This window comes from Brassica napus, chromosome A2, assembly GCF_020379485.1.
Source record: "Brassica napus cultivar Da-Ae chromosome A2, Da-Ae, whole genome shotgun sequence".
Classification (NCBI taxonomy): Eukaryota; Viridiplantae; Streptophyta; class Magnoliopsida; order Brassicales; family Brassicaceae; genus Brassica; species Brassica napus.
This window is the reverse complement of record NC_063435.1, coordinates 23012646-23032775: the sequence shown is the minus strand read 5'-3', so window position 1 is coordinate 23032775 and position 20130 is coordinate 23012646. Positions and strand designations below refer to the sequence as shown.

Sequence of the window (20130 nt, the reverse complement as noted above, 5' to 3'; positions counted from 1 at the left end):
CATTCGTATCCTTACAGTTGCTACTGCAAGTATTGGTCATCCGCCTAAGAAGAGGATACAAAGGCATCAAGAACACATACATGAAGGTTTCAAATTTACTGCTAAAGACACAACGCAACCGGCAGCTTCCTTCTTTAAAAACAATAGTCGTGGCACTTCGACTGTTAGTCATTGTACTGTTGCTACAACACAACCCACACTAACTGGACCTACTAGACAGTTTCCCTGCAAATTTTCAAGTCAAAGGACTGCCCCTCAGCCTAGCAGTCAAAACCGTTGGTCAGGGAAATCTATAATCTCGAGCGTGGACTCAGATTCATCTGGTAATTAACAGATATTGATATTGTAATTCGTACATATTTTAATATATATTTTATAAGACATTACTCGATCAGTAAAGAAGTCTCTTGAGTTATATTTTTTTTTGTGGCAAATGTGATTCTCGCGATATTAAATGTCTTATGTTTTCACAATTATACATTTTTATCATCAGATTGCTCAGAAGGTAATTGGGAAAATACCAGTGATAAAGATCACAATGATGACATTTTGTCAGACACAGACACTGATGACGAACAGATCGATATTGTACAGCGCCGAGCAGTAACCAACCAGGTGTTTGAGCGTTTTGCTCGAGCATTTAGTGATTCACTAACCAAAGCTAAACCAAGATCAACTACTTCAATTGTGTCGGCTAAAAAGGAGGAAGGTATAATTACATATTTTGGCATCTTTCTGTTATAAACGTGGGTTGAACATACATGTTACACATTTCTTGAGTAAGCAATTGTGGATTTTTTTCAACAGAGTATAAAGACGATGGGGACCTTGAACATGAATGTCCAAAATGTGGGGCACTATTTTGGTTTAACGAAAGGATTGGCAAGACCCGGAAAACAAAAAAGTCCACCTTTACAATGTGCTGTCTTAATGGTAAAATCAAGCTTCCTCTGCTCAAGGAACCCCCGGAATATCTTATGGGACTGCTAACCAATGATGATGTTATTAGTAAGCATTTCCGGGACAATATTAGACCACTTAATATGATGTTTTCCTTTACATCACTTGGTGGCAAAATTGATAATTCTACCAACAGAGGTAGAGGACCGAAGATTTTTAAATTACATGGTGAAAATTATCATTTGATCGGAAGTGTGAAACCAAAGCCCGGTGACACTGCCAAATTTTCTCAGTTGTATATACATGATACAGAAAACGAAGTTCAGAATAGGCTGCCAGCGTTAAGGTATCGCACTCGGTGTTCTAGGAACTGCTTTTAATTTACCATTAAATGTTTACTGTTTTCTGACACATCTACAACGTATTGTTTTGAATTAACTTGGAGTGCCTTTATTGTCTTAACAATGGTAATTCTGAAAGGAGCAAAATCAGACCAGATTTGGTAGAGTCTATTATGAACATGTTACGGGATTGTAATGTTCATGTGAAGACCTTCCGTAATGCGATGGATAGATTTAACAATGAATCCGCATGTGAGGATGTGTCATTGGTTTTGATAAATGATCGCCAGAAGGATGGCAGAGTATACAATTTGCCTACATCGTCTGAAGTGGCTGCTTTGGTTGTTGGAGATTTTCAGCTTAATATGGATAAAAGGGATATTATCTTGGAAAAAAATTCTGGGAAGCTAAAAAGGATCAACGAGTTGCATCCTTGCTATCTACCTCTTCAATATCCACTAATTTTTCCATACGGAGAGGATGGTTTTCGTCTAGGTATCAAGAATGGTTTTACAGGAATCACCAAAAATAAGAAAGCAAATATTAGCATGCGGGAATTCTTTGCATATCGAATACAAATTCGAAAGGAAGGATCACAGGCACTTCTGCTTTCGAGGCGTTTACTGCAGCAGTTTTTAGTTGATGCTTATACGATGATTGAAACTCAGCGTCTTCGATATATAAGGAAAAATCAGTCCAATTTGAGGTCACTGAATTATAGTAAATTCGTGGCTGCTGCAAATGATGGTCTTTCTTCTCTGCCTATCTAAGGAAACCGTATCATCATACCCTCATCATTCACCGGTGGTCCGAGATATATGCATCAGATGTATTTGGATTGTATGTCCATTTGCAAATACTTTGGTTTTCCAGATCTTTTTATTACATTTACATGTAATCCTAAGTGGCCAGAGTTGATTCGATATTTTGAAAAATACAATCTTAGATCTGAAGACAGACCAGAGTTGTGCTGCCGGCTTTTCAAAGTTAAACTTGATAAATTGATGGATGATCTAACGAAGAAACATTTGCTCGGAAAAACAGTTTCTGGTTAGTATTTTGTTACTAATTTCGATCAGTACATGTATTTGATATTTCATTCTGAATTATTAATACTTGATCTCTTATCATTTTGCAGCTGTTTACACCATAGAGTTTCAAAAACGAGGGCTTCCACATGCGCATATTTTGTTATTCATGGATCCGACCGCTAAATTTCCATGTTCTGATGATATTGATCGGATAATATCAGCTGAAATTCCTGATAAGAAGGAAGAGCCGCGCCTCTATGAGGTTGTAAGAGACACAATGATTCACGGACCATGTGGTGTTGGTAACAAGAATTCACCCTGTATGATTGAAGGACGGTGTACCAAGTTCTTTCCTAGAAAGTCCGTGGAGAAGACTACAGTGGATTCGCAGGGGTATCCTATCTATCGGAGAAGAGAAAGTGGATGTTTTGTTGAAAAGCAAGGTATTCAGTTGGACAACAGGTTTGTAGTTCCTTACAACAAGAAGCTACTTCTTGCTTATAATGCGCACATTAATGTTGAGTGGTGTAACCAGTCCCGATCTATTAAGTACTTATTTAAGTACATCCACAAAGGGCAAGACTGTGTCACAGCAACGGTTACTCAGAAAGTTAATAAGGAATCAAGTGGTTCAGGAACAGCACAGAATAGTAGGAATGATGGAGAGCATGTAAACACTGCTGGAGGGTCTGTAGACACTGCAAGAGTATTATCAGGTGTTAACGCTGATGGACAAACAGTAGGTGGTAACACTGATGGGGAAGCAGTGGAACCAACTGTTGATGAAATTAAGAAATATTTTGATGCAAGGTATATCGTTCATATATCTTTTTGCTTAGCGTAAAACTTTATCTATTGTTCTTATAAACTAAAGTTATTTTTTGTATTTTACTGGTGCGTAGATACATATCGTCTTGCGAGTCTACTTGGAGAATTTTGGCCTTTCATACACATTTCCGAAGTACACCAGTTGAGAAGCTAACATTTCACCTAGAAGGAGACCAACCGGTAATCTATAGGGAAGGTGATACAGTGGAAACTGTTATGGCTCGCGTAAGGGTGACGAAAACTATGTTCTTAGCATGGTTTGATTGCTGTGAAGAATTCCCTGAAGCTAGATTACTCACCTATGCAGAAATGCCAACAAGATTCATATATGATGACAAGCAACAAAAATGGAGAAAACGGAAAAAAAGGTTTTGCAATAGGTAGGTTACAGCATGTTTCTCCAAGTGATGGACCACGTTATTATCTGAGGGTTTTGATAAATAAGATTAGAGGTCCTCGGTGTTATGATGATATCAAAACAGTTGATGGGATCGTTCAACCGAGTTTCGAAGAAGCATGTTATAAGCTTGGTTTGTTGGATGATGATCAAGAATATATTGAAGGAATAAAAGAATGTAGCTTTTGGGCATCAGGACCCTATGTGCGAAAGTTCTTTGCACAAATGCTTTTATCTGAAAGTTTATCAACGCCCAAAGTGGTGTGGGAAGCAACCAAAGATATACTATCAGAAGATGTTTTGCACATTGAGAGAAAAAAGCGGGGAAATCCAGGTTAGTAAACGTCTTCTTCTTTCTAAGGTTGTAATGAATTTCCATCGATTGTTAGGGAGCTTTTTTAAAAAGTTTGTTAAAATTGTGTAGGTTTGATATTGACTGAAGAACAAATTCTCAATTGTACACTTTTGATGATTGACAAGATCTTGCGCAGTAAGAACAGTAGCCTGGATAAATGGAAATCATTGCCCCAACCCATTGATAACAATCAGTTCATATCAGATAATCAGCTCTTACAAGCAGAACTTAGCTATCCTCAAGATGAGTTGCGCGTAAGACATGGACAATGGTTTGGACAATTGACAGAGGAGCAGCGGGCTGTGTATGATCAGATCATGGGCTCCGTCGATAGTTCATTAGGTGGAGTTTTTTTGTGTATGGATTTGGTGGGACAGGAAAAACTTTTTTGTGGAATATATTGTCTGCTGCTATCCGTTCTAGGGGAGATGTGGTGCTTAATGTGGCTTCTAGCGGCATTGCCGCTTTATTGCTTCCTGGGGGAAGGACTGCTCATTCCAGATTCAGCATTCCGATAAATCCTGATGAATTTTCTATTTGCAAGATACAACCTGGGAGTGATCAAGCTGACTTAATATCTAGAGCTTCTCTTATTATTTGGGATGAAGCTCCGATGATGAGCAAACATTGCTTCGAGGCTCTAGATCGGAGTCTATGTGACATTATGAAGACTACAGATGAAAGACCTTTTGGTGGAAAAGTTGTTGTTTTTGGTGGTGATTTTAGACAAATACTCCCTGTAATTCCTAAAGGTAACCGAGCAGAAATAGTAATGGCGTCTCTGAACTCTTCGTATTTGTGGAGGCATTGCAAAGTTTTGGAGCTTACCAAAAACATGAGGCTGTTTTCAGAACCTGATAGTCGTGAAGTTGAGGAGATTACAGAGTTCTCTAAATGGATATTGGATTTAGGAAATGGGAAAATTAATGAGCCAAATGATGGAGAAATCATGATTGACATACCAAAGGATCTTCTTATTACTGAGTGCAATGATCCTACTGAGTCTATTGTTTCAGAAGTGTATGGAAATACATTCAAAGATTCAAAAGACCCTATTTTTTTCCAGGAAAGAGCTATATTGTGTCCAACAAATGAAGATGTTGACATCATTAACAACTATATGCTTGATCACTCAACAGGTATTCCTAAAAGTTTTTTTTGTTCTAAGTTTTTTCGAGCCTGTACTCACCAAGAAATGTCTATCTATTATTCTGCTCCCTTATGTTATGTATTACGTTTCCCATGTAGGCGATGAAAGAATATTTTTGAGCTCTGACAGCATTGATCCAGCTGATACAAACTCACAAGATGATTCAGTTTTCACGCCTGAATTTCTCAATAGTATTAAAATTTCAGGGTTGCCTAATCATTGTTTAAGGTTGAGGATTGGAACACCTGTGATGTTAATGAGAAATCTTGATTCTACTGATGGTTTGTGCAATGGGACAAGGTTGCAGATAACTCAGTTGTCTTCTCACATTATTGAAGCAAAGATTATCACAGGAACTAGAGTTGGTGAAAGGGTATTCTTACATCGGATTCTAATCACACCGACAGATTCCAAGATTCCTTTCAAGATGAGGCGTAGGCAATTTCCATTGAAAGTGGCATTTGCAATGACGATAAATAAAAGTCAGGGTCAAACACTTGCGAAGGTAGGTTTGTATCTCCCTAGACCTGTTTTTTCACATGGACAGTTATACGTGGCTGTGTCTCGTGTGAAATCAAGGAAAGGATTAAAGATCCTTATAACTGACAAGGAGGGGAAACCACAGAGTTCAACTATGAATGTGGTTTACAAGGAAATTTTCCAGAACTTATTTGAAGATAAGGAAGAATAGGTGAGTATGTGTTTGATTTTTTAATTCAGTCGTATGATGGCGAGTCTTTACAAAGCGTGTCTAATAAAGTGTGAATTTTGTTATAACCTATTATAATTTTTTTTTCCAGTGGAGCTACTTCAGTTTGTTTTGATAAGGATGCGCTGTAATGAAGCTATGATCATCTCATAAATGTAAGTGTATAGATATAATTTTTCTGCTGAATCTCTTAATCGGTTATATATTTTGTATTACAACTATTATATTACACAGATGATTTGTATATGTGTCTAATTTTGCAATCTCATTTAATCTTTTCAGGACATTGTCGACATATCAAAACACACAATTTGCAAGAAATGACAATGTATACCTAAAGCACCAGAACTACAATACATGGCCAAGTCTACACATGCTAGCAACTTTTCTTATTCAGTTCAAACATTGGCTACGAGAATATCTATTTTTTTTTATAATCAGATTCTATCAGACAAACCTATTTATTGGATTATTCAGAATTTTCATTTCTCTTCATACTAACCTTATGTCGACGGGCAGACCGAATGGCTTGCGGTGTTCTAACATGTGGGCTTCAATTTGTAGAGGTCCATTAAGAAAATACTGCAATTTTGCTTGCCATTTCCCGAAAAAAAAAAGATCACTGAAACTAAGTAATCATAACAGTTAATGCAGATTATGTATGCAATGATATTTTTTGCCTTATTCTTACTTATCCATCCTTATTTGTTATCATAAATATTCTTATATGCCTTAGATCTTCTCATAATTGGTCTTTCCTATAATATGCATAAGATAATCATTAATAATATTGGAATTAATTTTTCAAATCATTGTCACCTAAGTGCCGCAAAGTAAATACAGTAATGAGAAGATCTTAGCATATATACTTCATAGATACATATACAGAAAGAGTATATGTATTCTTACTATAGGAAGGTATAATATATAGTGTGTCTATATTGTTATGCATGTTTATATTAATGAAATTTGGGTCCCAAGTCAATTATATCAATATATGGTAGCCTCGGTAGTATATTAGGTCTTTCAAACTAATTCTTTAACTCATACAATAGCAAAGAACAAAACAGCTTACCTTTGCTTCTAGATGTTGACCTACGCATGTTTGACCGCCTTGGTTCCAGGCAAAAAGCAGCCTGCAATTCGTGTGAAGATAGTCAGAACATGGATGTCACCTTTTGGTTCAATTCGACCCAATACATGTATGGTTTTTGGAGATGAAAAAGTAAGTACTCTATTTACTAATTAATTTTATTGTTTTATCATACAATGTTCTGATGTATTGTTTAACGTATTTTAATAGGGTTCAATGATTGAAACAACTTTGCCTTGGGGTGTGGTATTGCCGTATGAAATCAATCTTGACGAAGGTGATTGGTTTGAAATCTTAGATTTTAAACTAATTCATGCTTCTGGATTGATTCGAACAACAAGGAGCAAATACCATATCAACCTCACTCATGACTCGGTGGTAACGAAGATTCAGCCTATCACCGAGTGTAACTTTCTCTTTTGTGCGAGTTACAAAACCCTCCTCCGTGGTCTATCCCATCCTAAGTTCTGTATTGGTAATTCTATCCTTCATTTAAGACAAGTTTTCTTATCATTAACATTATAGTATGGTTTCCTTATGTTTATTTTTTTTTCATATGTACAATGTAGGCCTATGTGGAGCTTTGGTTGAAGTAGGTGATATCCAAGATTTCTCCGTAGCGCAAGCAAACCAGTTTAATCAAGGATTTCAACCCCGCATTCGGTTCTCCGTAATAAATATTGAGTGTGAGCTATAGATTTTAATGTTATCTGTTTACAGCAATTCAGATTAGATAACTTAATTTTGTAAATTCTTTGCAGTTTCACGCAAGTTAAGTGTGTTGTTTATGGAGATCTTGCTGAGAAGTTATATGAATACTGGTCTTCTACAACTGCAAATGTTGTCGTCTGTGTACTAAAGCTATGGAGAATTGAGTGGGGTAATGGTAAGTTATATTTAGACTAATTAGATGAAAATAATTATTTACTTTCTTAGCTAAACTGAGTTGTTGCGTTTTATAGGTCGATTCAGATGTCTTACAAACATTGAAGGCTGTTCGGATATTTTATTTGATCCTGAAATTCCTGAAATAAATTACTTTCAATCAATGTAAGTTTAATATTATTGAGGAAACCTTTATTTTATATGTGAATATTATGTATACAGGGTTTAAAAACAGTTTTCATTGGTAATGTTAATTCCAATTTTTCAGGATTCCATTCACTACACTTTGAGTCTAAAGCAAGAGAGCTGAAGACTTTGATTTACTATCTTATGGAAGTTCTATGTCTGCTTTTAGTATGGGTTTTTTTATATTAAGATTTTAGTTTTGGATTTTATTATATAAAGGTTTTAGGTTTGGATTTTTTTATATTACAACGTATATGTTTTAGAAGATTAAAGAACCTTCAATTGCTATACTCTGCAACTGTGTTTTTTTTTCAAGTGTTACAATCCTTATATTATACTTGAATCTACTCTTACCTTCAATTATTGAATTCCCGATGTCCAAAAACAATTTTGATGAATCTCCTTCTTTTCAAGAGACTACCGTGCATGCACTTGATGAGTTCCTAGGGCAATCTGAATCTAATTAAGCACATAAAAAAACTTGGAAAATCAATTTAATCTATAATATTTGAAGAATAAATAGATCAGCATACCTAAGATCTGAACAGTTTATTTCTGGGTTTGCACCTTCAATTAAATGAATCGCCTTTGTTTGGAGTAAATCCGGTATAACAGTTCGTTCGCGAAGACGGTCTGCCCAAATACATAAATCGAAGATCTGTTTGAAGGAGATTTTAATTCAGAGAAAGGAAAGTAAGTCAACAAACGACTTGACTCTGTTTAGCTTTGTTTATGAGTTGAATCGAAATCGGGACAAAAAGTAAAGCGGATCGATTTCGTTCGCTCCGTAAACTTTATCCACCTTTAGTCGTATTTCTTTTTCGTTTTAACTCTTAAGTTGAGCAAAATTATTTCAAAAAGAAACATAAAATCCAAACCAATGTGACTGAAGTTAAACGCAGCCCACTGGGAACAATTAAACATAAAACGCCAAAACCCACTTATGTTGGGCCAACTTAGTTTATCTTTTCAATATTCCAGAAGCCAAATTATAATATTTTCACACAATAAACTAATAATACATTCAACACCGATAAGTATGGTTTAATCTTATATACTAACTCACGCATATATATAATTTAAACATGATTAAATTAAATATCTCATCCCGCACAAGGCGCGGGTTACTACCTAGTTTGTTAATATAGTGTATACATTACATATTAGCTTCACAGATCAGTTAGCTGTAACAACTCAATAGTCTTTTAAGTTAAATAATATATTAAACTATAGAGATGGCATGGCACAAAGAGGCAAATAAATGAAAGAATCAAATCAATATTGAGAGAGTTGTTTGCTGAAACAAACATAACATTCTACCACCTCCGAAAGAATCAGAAGAATATGATGTGAAACACAATTAAAAGACCCTACTACAAGAAAGAATTTAAATAAACCAAAACCAAAAGAGACACCATCATCGCCTCTAAACCAAACCAATGTACAAAACTTTTCGGGCAGCTTCTTCTCTCCCCCCTGTTAGTCAGTCTCTACATATCTCCTAACACAAAAGTCGACTCTAACGTCTGCGTTTACATAAATGTACAAAACGCAAACGCTTCAAACCGCAAAATAAACCCAAACAAAAAGAAGAAGTGAACATCCAAACGCTGTCCTACTCTTTGACCACCAGCAGCAGTCAAGGATTTGAACTAAACCCTCAATTTCTTCCCATGTTAGATGCATCAGCTTCAATGTGTCAAAACGTATCAAACAATGTTTGTGGCTACTACTCCTCCTCTGGTGAGACCCTTCCCCGGATATAAATAGACAATTTTGCGACCCCTCCAAACGCTGTCTCCCTAAAACTCTCGAGAGAGGCCCCAAAGTCGTCAAGATCCACTCTGATATGAAAGAATTAGAATTACAAAGGAATGAACACAGCCTTTTGGCCGGCAATGAAGCGAGTGCGTTTGTGTGTTTTCAGGTGGCAGGGGGTGGTGGTTTAGAATCTGGGGTCGTTGTTCTGTTCTTACGTGACATACAGTCAGGACAAGGGAATGTGTAAATGGAGTCATTAGGTCTTTTTAGCTCAAACCCCTTTGAGTCACTATGAGACCTCATGTTTAGCATATGACGTTTAAAACTCCTCCATCTGCCAGGCAACAAAACACATAACAGCGTACAAATATCATTTATCTAGAACGTTTTAAACTTGGAACTTGTCAAGGAGTAGAAGTGAGTACCCGATGTTGGGATTGTCAAAGAGTATTGCTAACTTTCGCTTGTCCGGTCTAATAGTTTTGGAGTGTCCTCCGTACAAATATCTCCGGTGGCCCATGAGGAAGTGAGGAAAGTTTCCACCTTGTGTGGTCACAAACACTTCGCTGTGGAGACAGACTGTGTAATCTATGGCAGCCATTCTTGAAGAGAAGTTCTAAACACAGATTCCAAGCCAGAAAAAATGATTTAAGATACGAACTGTACAATGGAGCAAACAGAGGGAAAAGAAGCAGACCTTGTATGGAGCAAGCTCCTCCTCTGATGCAATCATCTCCTTAGTTTGTAGATTAGGGAACATCTCTAGTAGCGGGGCCATAGTTCTGTTAGCGTTATATATCTGACCAGATGCAAGGAAAATATATGTGCTTTTGTTGAAACCCATTCCTCTTAGCATTAAGCCTACCTGAAAGGTTACAAGAAAAGTATAAACCAAACAGAAACAACTAAAGAGAACAAGTCACATTGTTGCTCACAAGGGTTTGGTGGAGCTATTCTGATTGATGATTAACTTTTAAAGATCTGAGAATGCAAATATATTGTAGATAGTAGCAGTGTCCAGAATCAAAGGAACTGATGAGTACCTCTAAAGGAGTTAAAGGGCATTTCCCATTTTGCCTGATAGCACCAGGTCTAATAACACGGCCTGGTTTTGTAAATTTTCCTTTCCATCCTCGCTCTCTTGCTGCAACCATATCTTGCTTTTCTTGGTTGCCACCATCAAATACACAACAGGAGAACGCTACCATGTCCTGCAACATGAATAAATAGCTTATTATATCTCTTTCTCCATCCCATAATAAAGACAAAAGTGTCTCTTCTTCACATGGAACAAACCTCTTCAAAGCGCAGATGTACAGATACGTACTTTCCTCCGTGGTTTGCACTCTGCTCTTTCATTCTCTTCACCAGTGTTTCCCCTAGTGTCAGTATAGGTTCCGAGAACCTCAGGGCTTCGTAATTCGCCAAACATCTAAGTCTCTGGACAGGTTGAGGAGCATCAAACGAAAGTCTATTTGCAAATGGGGATATTCGTATAACCCTGTGCCATTTAAAAGATACCAATTTTCATTGACAAACTGTCCTATTAAGAACAATGCGTAAACCAACTCTAGTATGTGCAAAGTTGTAACTTACTTCTCCTCAAGTAGCTTCGGCAAGATCGAGTCTCGATAATATTGAATAGGTGACCATGCTTTAACTCTGAAGTTGTAGACATTTGTCATGTTAAAGTCATACCGCTCCATTAGATATTCAGGAATCGTGTCAACCACCCGTACATCGTTTGCTAAGGTATTGACAAAGAACTCTTCATCGTAAATGTCCCCAAATTTACTGCAAAAAAAAAAAACTATGTTAAAAAGACGCCTTTGCTTGAATGAACAATGCCCAGACAAGATTTTTTAAAATAAAGCAAATGTATATAAACCTTGGATCTCTCCATATGCTGTGAAAGTGAAAGTTGGGAATTACTAGAGTTGCGTTGAGATATCCTGCCACAGCAACCGCATTGCATATCTAAGCATAACATAGTAGAGACAAAGTCAACATATTTGACATAAGCAAAATCGAGAGAAATGCATTGAATCATGAAAAGATCAACAAACCTACCGATGTCCGTTGCTGATTCAAGCCTCCGTTTGCTTCAACATATATATAACCATTTGACTCTGGCAACGCTACAATTAACAAAAAAAGAAGAAGAAGCCAATGTTTACTTAAATCAAATTATGATCCAATTAACTTTGTAGAATGCACGGAACACTTTAATCAATGTGACAAGTAATGCATGCAATAGAGTACCTCCAGTGGACTTGTTGACGTAGGGCTTCCACTCCCCACCTTTATACGAATGTTTCCAAATGGTTGATATCTGATATGAAATAGAGTAACATTGATGATGACACGTGAAAGAGATTGTAGCAAACCAATCAACATTACAATTCTCAAACCATATAACACGCTCGCAAAACAGCCACAGAACCAAAGTAACATTCTAATCCTACAGTAGTAGTTACAATTAACTTGCTAAGATCTGAGCTAATAGTCCTTCTCTCAATGTACATTCGAGCTAGAGTCAATAAAGGAACAGCCTTTACAAGTTAACAACCAAAAAAAAAGGCTAACCGCATCAGCGGAGGAGTTATCAGCGTCCATATCATGCCTAAGCTTGGCGTAAAGCTGGGGGCTTTTGTAAACAGATCCGGGAGGAGATCGATGCCTAATGATGGGGCCAACGTCGAAGGAGACGGTGCCCATGTACAGCAGCATACACGAGATGTATATCAGAGGCGCGAAGAGGAAGACTCCCTGGCGCCGGAGGAGAGCCGATAGGATGATCCACGAGACGCGATGCGCGAGGGTCCGGCTCGGCTGGACGGCGGCGGGGAACCGAGCGGAGGGTTTTGAACGGGAGTGACGGTACCGAGGAGAGCGGCGGGGGGAGCCGGGAGGGGATGGAGTGGTGTGGCCGCTTCCAGGCAGCCGATGGTTCTTCGCGAGCATTTGAGGGAAGGGATTGGATCTCGATTCTTCTTTAATGTTGTCTCTCTCTCTCTCTCGCCTATGTGGTTAAGAGATTGTGTGATTGAGTCATAGAGATGCGGTGGATGTGTTTTGTCTCTCTCGCCACGGCGGAGGAGCGCGGTTGAGAGATTTGAAGAGAATCGCCGGGAGAGAGAGAGAGAGAGAGAGAGTGTCTTTTGAGGTGGAGGGAGGCGTGATCAGTCACATGCGTACCCTCTCCTTTCCTTCTCTTCCTTTCTGTCTTTCTTTTTTTTCCCTTAGATTTCAAAATTTATTATGAACATTTTTTTATAGAACTGGAAACTCCATTTAAATGCTTTTAATACTGATTTATTTCTATTAAAATAAATAATTGATAAATGAATGATGCATGTCTAACGATTCTATTTGTTCTGAGTCCCACTGTGAAGATATCTTATAAAAAAATCATTAATTTAAATAATTATTAATGAAATGTATTAATTTTTATGAATATAATTATAATATAATTTAAATACATAAAGATTAGTAAACATTTAGTCAAGTAATATATTTTATTGTTGTAAGATGTATATAAAATACTTTTAAGGAATAATTTTAGTATTTTATCTAGGTTCCCTTATTTTATTATATACTGAAAAGTAATTCGTTTTTTTTAATAAGAATAATTTATTCAGTCTTTAGGATGTTGTGCGTTGTGTTCTTTCTACTTTTGATTATTCGTACAAGATATGGAAAAACATCCAAGAAGACTTCAACACATTTCTTTTTTCACTTTTGGGTTATGGAAAATACAATAAAATATATAAATTCGTATATTAGTAATATGCTTTATTGTACAAATAAAGTTTTGTTAATCTACAATTATAAATTAAAATTATCCCCTTTAAAACAAAAATATATATGAATGACGACAATATCTAGAATAATCCGCAGGATATCCTGACATTTGTTTTTTTTTTTGTTTACTCAATGATCTATACTATTATTTATGAAGTAATTTTGCTGATTTGTCATATTTTTCATGATTTTAGTTAATTTCGTTTCTTTTTCATATTCTTATTAGTTTTTAGATTAAATCATCAATTTATTATTTAAATAATATAAATATTTCGATTTCTAATTAATTTATTAATTTAAATATTTTGAAATTTCTAATTGGAATTATGATTATAATTATTTTAACTTTCACAAGATTTTTATTAGTTTTTAGCTTAAATAATTAATTTATTAATTTAAATAACATAACTATTTCAAACTTTCTAATTGGAATTACAATTATAATTAGTTTAAAAAAGTTAGGACCAATTCTTATTTTCATATGATGTAAGATGTTTTAAACTCTATAGTTTCAATTTTCTCATTCATTCCAAGTTGTCTCGATTATAGTTTTTGACATCTATATTTATGTACTTTTGATATTTGTTTTTTATAGTTGGAGTTCTATGTTTTTCTTCTTTTTTTTAGCCTGAAATAATAGGAGCAAATCGGTTTTGTTACATGGAATTGAGAACTATGAATTAAGTATTCTGAATTACTTCAGTAGTTATTTCACGTGTATGTTTTATTATTGTTTAATCTATAAAAAAATATGCTTTGATATTAAATTTAGAGAATTGCCTATGTAATCATGTTATGAACATGTCTTTAATGGTTTAGTTTCTAAAACAGATAAAAGTAAATATAACTCTAATGAATAATTAGATTTATCATTATATAATTAACCATAAATTAACTTTAATAATAAAACTATCATTATCCATTGTTTCATTTATTAAAAGTAAACTTATGAAATATTAAGATAAGTCAATGTATATATTGATCAAGTAAACCAATGAAATATTGTCATTATCTCAATTCGTTTTTTTGTTAAGTTCAAAATTATCATCGAACTTTAGTTTCTATTTAATTTTTATTTATTTTGTTGTTATTTGGATTTTGTGTGTTTTAATGTTTTTTGGTAAGTTAATTCATGTTTATGGTTAAAAAATACAAAGTAGATTATGAGAGACCAAAAGTTCACATTCTTACTTTACATTGTGTGGAATATTTGATATATAATTATGCTCTTATAGTCTCATAGTTTTATAGCTTTCCTTTGTGTTAAAGACGTAGATCGAAATAAAAATTGAAGAGAACTAAAATGATTAAGAATATAAAGAATAAGTTATCATGATGTTTAAATCATAATACATTTATTACTTCTTTTGTCATCAATACATATATTACTAATTATTAGTAAAACAATCATGTCCGCATGTGCGGGCAAAACACCTAGTATTCTTATATTTTTGGTGTGAGATTATCAACATAACATAATATATCACTGAAAACAAATATATTTACAAAGATAAAAAGTATACCTTTTAGTCGAAAAGACCTATATGCTTGCTTAGCCATGAAAACAAAAGCATCTGTATTAAAAACCTGTAGTGTAATGAAACAGTAGTAAAAGTATTTAATTCAAAACTAAACAACTCAGAAGGCAAGGCTAACACGACAAGCAATGTTGATCCCATACTTTGTTGACCTAATATTTCATCCCTAAATGGCACGTGCTTTGGCAAGGAATTGGAGTCATATATGGTGTAATTATTTTGATGACAATATTATAATTTTCCAAGCATGATTGCTTATTAATACAATGTAGCCACAACAAAATTCGTATATTTTATGAGCAAAACAATTTTAAATTCTACCGATTATAATAGTTGACTTGTGAGTTAGTTTAGATCTCCACTTGGGGATGACATAATCACCAGAAAACTATACAAAAGTTGCAATTTTAAATACCTCGAAGAATAAATTTTTCAGTATGTATATTTAAAAGTAACAATAAAAACTACAGTTATCATGGTTTTGAATATATGAGCGAATTAATTAATAATGTGATTATGTGATGTTGAGTACTAGAAAATACTAGCGTGTGGCTCTGTTGCACATGTGCAACTGAGATGGAGGGAGAGAGGTTGGCAACAGCGACATTTTTGTGTGCAGGAAATATGAAAAGATTCCAAATTTAGTTTATGCCATTTTCTAATATTTTAATGAGATTTTCAATTGAAAAATATGACGTGGCACGTCAATATTCTAACCACAAGCCCGCGTGTTCAGTGTCTATAGGTCATTAACAGCTAGTGACACCGCAAGTTGGGTCTCGTATCTTTGGTCGTAGTTTACAAGTTACTCGACGATGTTCCAATTTATCATGTTTTATTTCAATCAGTTTTAGCGTTTAGGAAACGGCCGTGTGTGGAGTTTTTTATAGCTAATATATGCACTAAATACAAGACAAGGACACGAATCCTCATTGTCCGCCATATATTTGTACTTTGATGGCCACAAGAACGATTAGACAATAGATTAAAGACAAGTCATAAAGCCAAACTTCAAATGAAGACAATGATGAGAAGTAACAAAAGGTTTGAATCTTTAAACCACATTTATCAGAAAAAATATTCTTCCACAAGAACACAAACGCCAACAAGAAACCCACTCAGCCTTTTCATCACCCGTGCAATGTACCAAGGATGTCTTCATCCGGGAACAGATGTACCAATGTACAACCAACACACATTTATAATATTTCTAAAACTTGGGGTTGTTTCTGATGGATCAAAAGTGTAACGGCCCGATCCCCCGGCGTCCCATCGGAGTTATCGAAGGGGCGTTATAGACACGTGTCTACTCATTTAGACAACCCTACTCCCTTTAGTCCAGGGGGATCTCACGTCCCGTTACTAGTCCCGATTGGATGCTCACGACCATGTGCTAACCGCTGCCCTCATGACCTACCGGTGCTTGGGATATACCTTCAATTTGTGACATAACACCGTACTCCACATTCTCCACATCCACCTCATGTACTCTCTCACAGAATAAAGTAAGAAAAGCGATACACCGGTGGATCTGTGCGCGACCATGAAACGAACAATGCGCTTTTTATATGACATGCGGGGGGTGCACATGAGGGAGAGGAATGATAAAGGCACTACGAGCATAAAATGGTAGGCTGCACAGACATATGTCTGGTTTGAACATCTCCTAAATTCAAGCTGATTCTAGCCTTGGAACTACGAGCAACCTATAGTTCAAATACTTTGAGTTGCGCAAGCCATCACAAACCAACCCAACACACCGATTATCCTTATCATTTAAAACGGGAACGAATACAAGTGTCAATATCTTTCAACAATTCCTTAGCACTCGCACCCTCACTTACAGAAAATTAACAAGATCTGAATTAATGCAATCATCTTGACTAAACTTCTTGAACTTTCATATTCATGCAAATGCCTCATAAAACCTCAAAGACATATCCCCAACACTCGTTCGTTCATTAAAGTCTTCCACTAATCCACAACTCACACATAATCCATGACCATTAGACTAAAATCGAAGCACAAAACCAACTAATGGAGCATGATTACACTCACAGCCGTTTTCTGGATGATTAGGCATGACAATTGGTACCATTCATACGGGTCAGCTATCACTTCAGGTGCGACACCGTTACTGAAATCGACCGCATAGCTTAGAAGATAGACACAGCACCTTAGAATTATACTAAATGCTCTGTGGAAACAGCATTCAGGGAGTTACTCCGATGACCTATGGACTATTATGAGGAAAGGACTACAATCATATGGCAGGGATTTTATCATTTCATCTAAGTCATCAATAATTATACATTCTCATACAGGTATAGCACTAGTGTCAATCTACAATGATCTCACTCATTGCCACACGGTTAAACCCGGACATTAAACCGACTCATGACTTAACAGACCGACTCGATCTTATGACACCCTTTAAACCTCCTTACCCGACATGGCTAAGAATTGCACGTTTTTATATCCCACACTATGCGGTTGGCACTCGTTTCTTATCAGTGGGGTGCTCCCACTAGGCTTATACCCCATATTCTGTGGATTCGCCCATCTCCTATGGGTGCTTCCATACTTCTGTGGATTCGCCACATCTCCTAGGGATACCTAGCGTGAACTACTGCCAACATACTTTCCTTAGACTTTTATATGCTTTCCCCACCCACGCTTACCTTAACTTATTCTTTTATACTTTCACTATCCTTTCACATCCTTATCACTTTCACTTATCCTTCTCATTCTCATTCACTTTCCTTTTCACTTAGATAGTTACTTGAACTTATTCACTAGACCGTCAACTATCGTATTGTGTCACACACAATACCACATCACACTCAGGTTTCACTTACAGTATCACTATCAATCAATAGTCATCATTACCTTAGCATTCATTTCTTACTAACCTTCGTAGCTTTCATTTACAATCAAACTATGGGACTACACAAGCCAATCATACAAGTATCAATTACCAATCAATCATCACCACAACAACTCAATTCAGTTCATTAAGTCCCATTTACAGTATAAGTGTTCTTATGCATCATGATCCATTCATCTATCAACCTAGTAATAATCATGTTCTATCATCATAGCTCTCAAACATGGTCTAATCAAACCTAAATCCAACATAATGGAGTATACAGAATCATGAGAAAAAATTGGGTTCAAGACACTCCACCTTAGTCTAGATCTGGATCTGGATACAAGGATGAGAGAAGGTTGAGATCTGGTCACCACCACCACCACACGGCGTCGGCGAGGAGAGAGAAAGAGTGCGGCGGCGAGGAGAGAGAGAGTGACGGCGAGGAGAGAGAGAGCAACGCGCGGGAGAGAGAGAGAGAGAAGAGAGAGAGGCGGCGCAAGAGAGAAGGGGAGAGAGCTCGACGGCTAGGGTTTCTGGTCTCCGGGAATTCTCTGCAGAGCTTCGCTTCAGTTTCTGAATGAGGCAAAAAGGGAGGCTGCATCTCTTTTTTATAGGAAAAGGGGAAAGAAAAACCCTAGGTCTTTGCCAAATGGTCCGTAGAGAAGCCCATATTCTTAGGAAAATTTATGGACCAGGAACCGGACCGTTACAATCCTCCCCCGTTAATCGGAATTCGTCCCCGAATTCCAAAGGCCCCCATCTTTCGGACTAATCGTTCGTTACCGAAATGGACTCACACATTCACACAACAATCAAGGGAGACATACAAGGCATGATAACTCTACTGGAATCTTAAAAGGAGTAGGACCACAATAGTTTGTAAAAAGAAAACTCGGCGCATCTGCACAAAACACAGAATGCCGTAAAGAATGAAAAGAACACCAACTCCAATAACCAATAAATGAAATAAAACCAATAGCGAAACACATGTCCTACTCCTACTAATTGTCCCTATGATCTCGTCTAGCCACATTGACATGGCGAGGCACAACGGGTCTCGGATCCAAGGTCTTCATCGCCCTCCGCGACGCGATCATACTCGGCCTCCGCCTCACCTTCCGCCAACCACTCCTCTGCATGCAGTGCTTGGTTGGCTATTCTTCTCACCAGTGCAAATTCCAGAGGCTCCAGAACCCCCACGAGCTCTTCACGAATATCTCTATGTAGCCCAGCCCTAAACAGATGACACCACTCCTCTGCTGGCTTCGGTTGGCACCTCTTGCCGTATCCAAGAACTCCTCCAGGTAATCTCTCACCTTGCGCGGCTTCTGAACCATCTGGACCAGTACATCACAATCACATGTCACTGTAGGAGGTTTCCGCGGACGTCCCCGCTTTCCCTTAGCGAGTTCCCCGACCGGCACCTCCTGGCCTTTGGCGTCCCTACCCGGGTTCCCTCCTTCCATGCTCGAGAGAGCGGCCACATTGGCTGCAATCTTCTCATCTGCCTCCATGGCGAAACCTGCCATCCGCCTCACTAGCGCGAACTCCAGGGGCTCCAAAACACCCCTTAACTGCGCCTAGATTTCCTTGCGAAGCCCGTTCTTATACCATAAGCACCATGTCTCTGCATTCTTTGGCTTGCACAGCTTGGCTTGATTGATGAAGTCCTCGGTGTATCCAGCGACTGATCGGTCCTCCAAAGCATTCTTGATCAGCACTCCACACTGGCACTTCCCGGTGAACACCTTTGGGGGTCCCCCCGCTGCACTTGGCGGCTTGCATGGACGGCCACGCTTCCTCGGGGGCTCCTCTTCGGTTGCAAGCTGGAACCTCGCATTGCCCTGTAGTATGCGTTCCTCCATAGCCATCCTCTGGAAATGTGGCATCAACACTTTACGCCTCACAGTCTGCTTGTTCGGGTACCTGAATGGAAACTCCATGTACTGCTCTTCAGGATCCGGGAACATGGGTAGCACCAAGTTACCCTCCATGTCACGGTGACGCCTACGGGCATACTCCCTGGTGTTCCTCCGTCCGTAGTGCATACGCGGCATCCTCCACTCATAGTGGTCAAGCGAAAACATCCTGCAATGAAATTTCAATCAGAACCATAATAGAAGTATGGATATAGTGGGATTTTCAAATAATCTTTTCACAATCCGAAAATACTTAGTAATATTCGCAATCAAAATATTTTTTTTTTTCCGAAAAAGAGTTTTCTTTTTTTTTTTTTTTTTTTTGAAAACGTCGGAAATGCTGATTCCTTAGGACAGAACT

At 37.3% G+C, this 20130-nt stretch overlaps 2 protein-coding genes across 2 annotated transcripts; one reads left to right on the top strand and one right to left on the bottom strand.

Annotated features, from left to right (window-relative positions):
• Nucleotides 1-6798: 6798 nt before the first annotated feature.
• Nucleotides 6799-7979, top strand: LOC106408169. The gene is made up of 6 exons (XM_013848989.1): nucleotides 6799-6936; nucleotides 7015-7279; nucleotides 7374-7467; nucleotides 7566-7690; nucleotides 7767-7854; nucleotides 7958-7979. The coding sequence occupies exons 1-6, from the start codon at nucleotides 6799-6801 to the stop codon at nucleotides 7977-7979; spliced, it is 732 nt and encodes a 243-aa protein (XP_013704443.1).
• A 1154-nt stretch (nucleotides 7980-9133) lies between these two features.
• On the bottom strand, nucleotides 9134-12887 carry BNAA02G26850D (protein ESMERALDA 1). The gene is made up of 10 exons (XM_013829024.3): nucleotides 12223-12887; nucleotides 11899-11968; nucleotides 11707-11774; nucleotides 11525-11613; nucleotides 11233-11430; nucleotides 10933-11137; nucleotides 10680-10847; nucleotides 10334-10501; nucleotides 10062-10252; nucleotides 9134-9970 (listed from the first exon to the last, which is right to left on the bottom strand). The coding sequence occupies exons 1-10, from the start codon at nucleotides 12598-12600 to the stop codon at nucleotides 9799-9801; spliced, it is 1707 nt and encodes a 568-aa protein (XP_013684478.1). The 5' UTR covers nucleotides 12601-12887; the 3' UTR covers nucleotides 9134-9798.
• Between the last annotated feature and the right edge of the window lie 7243 nt (nucleotides 12888-20130).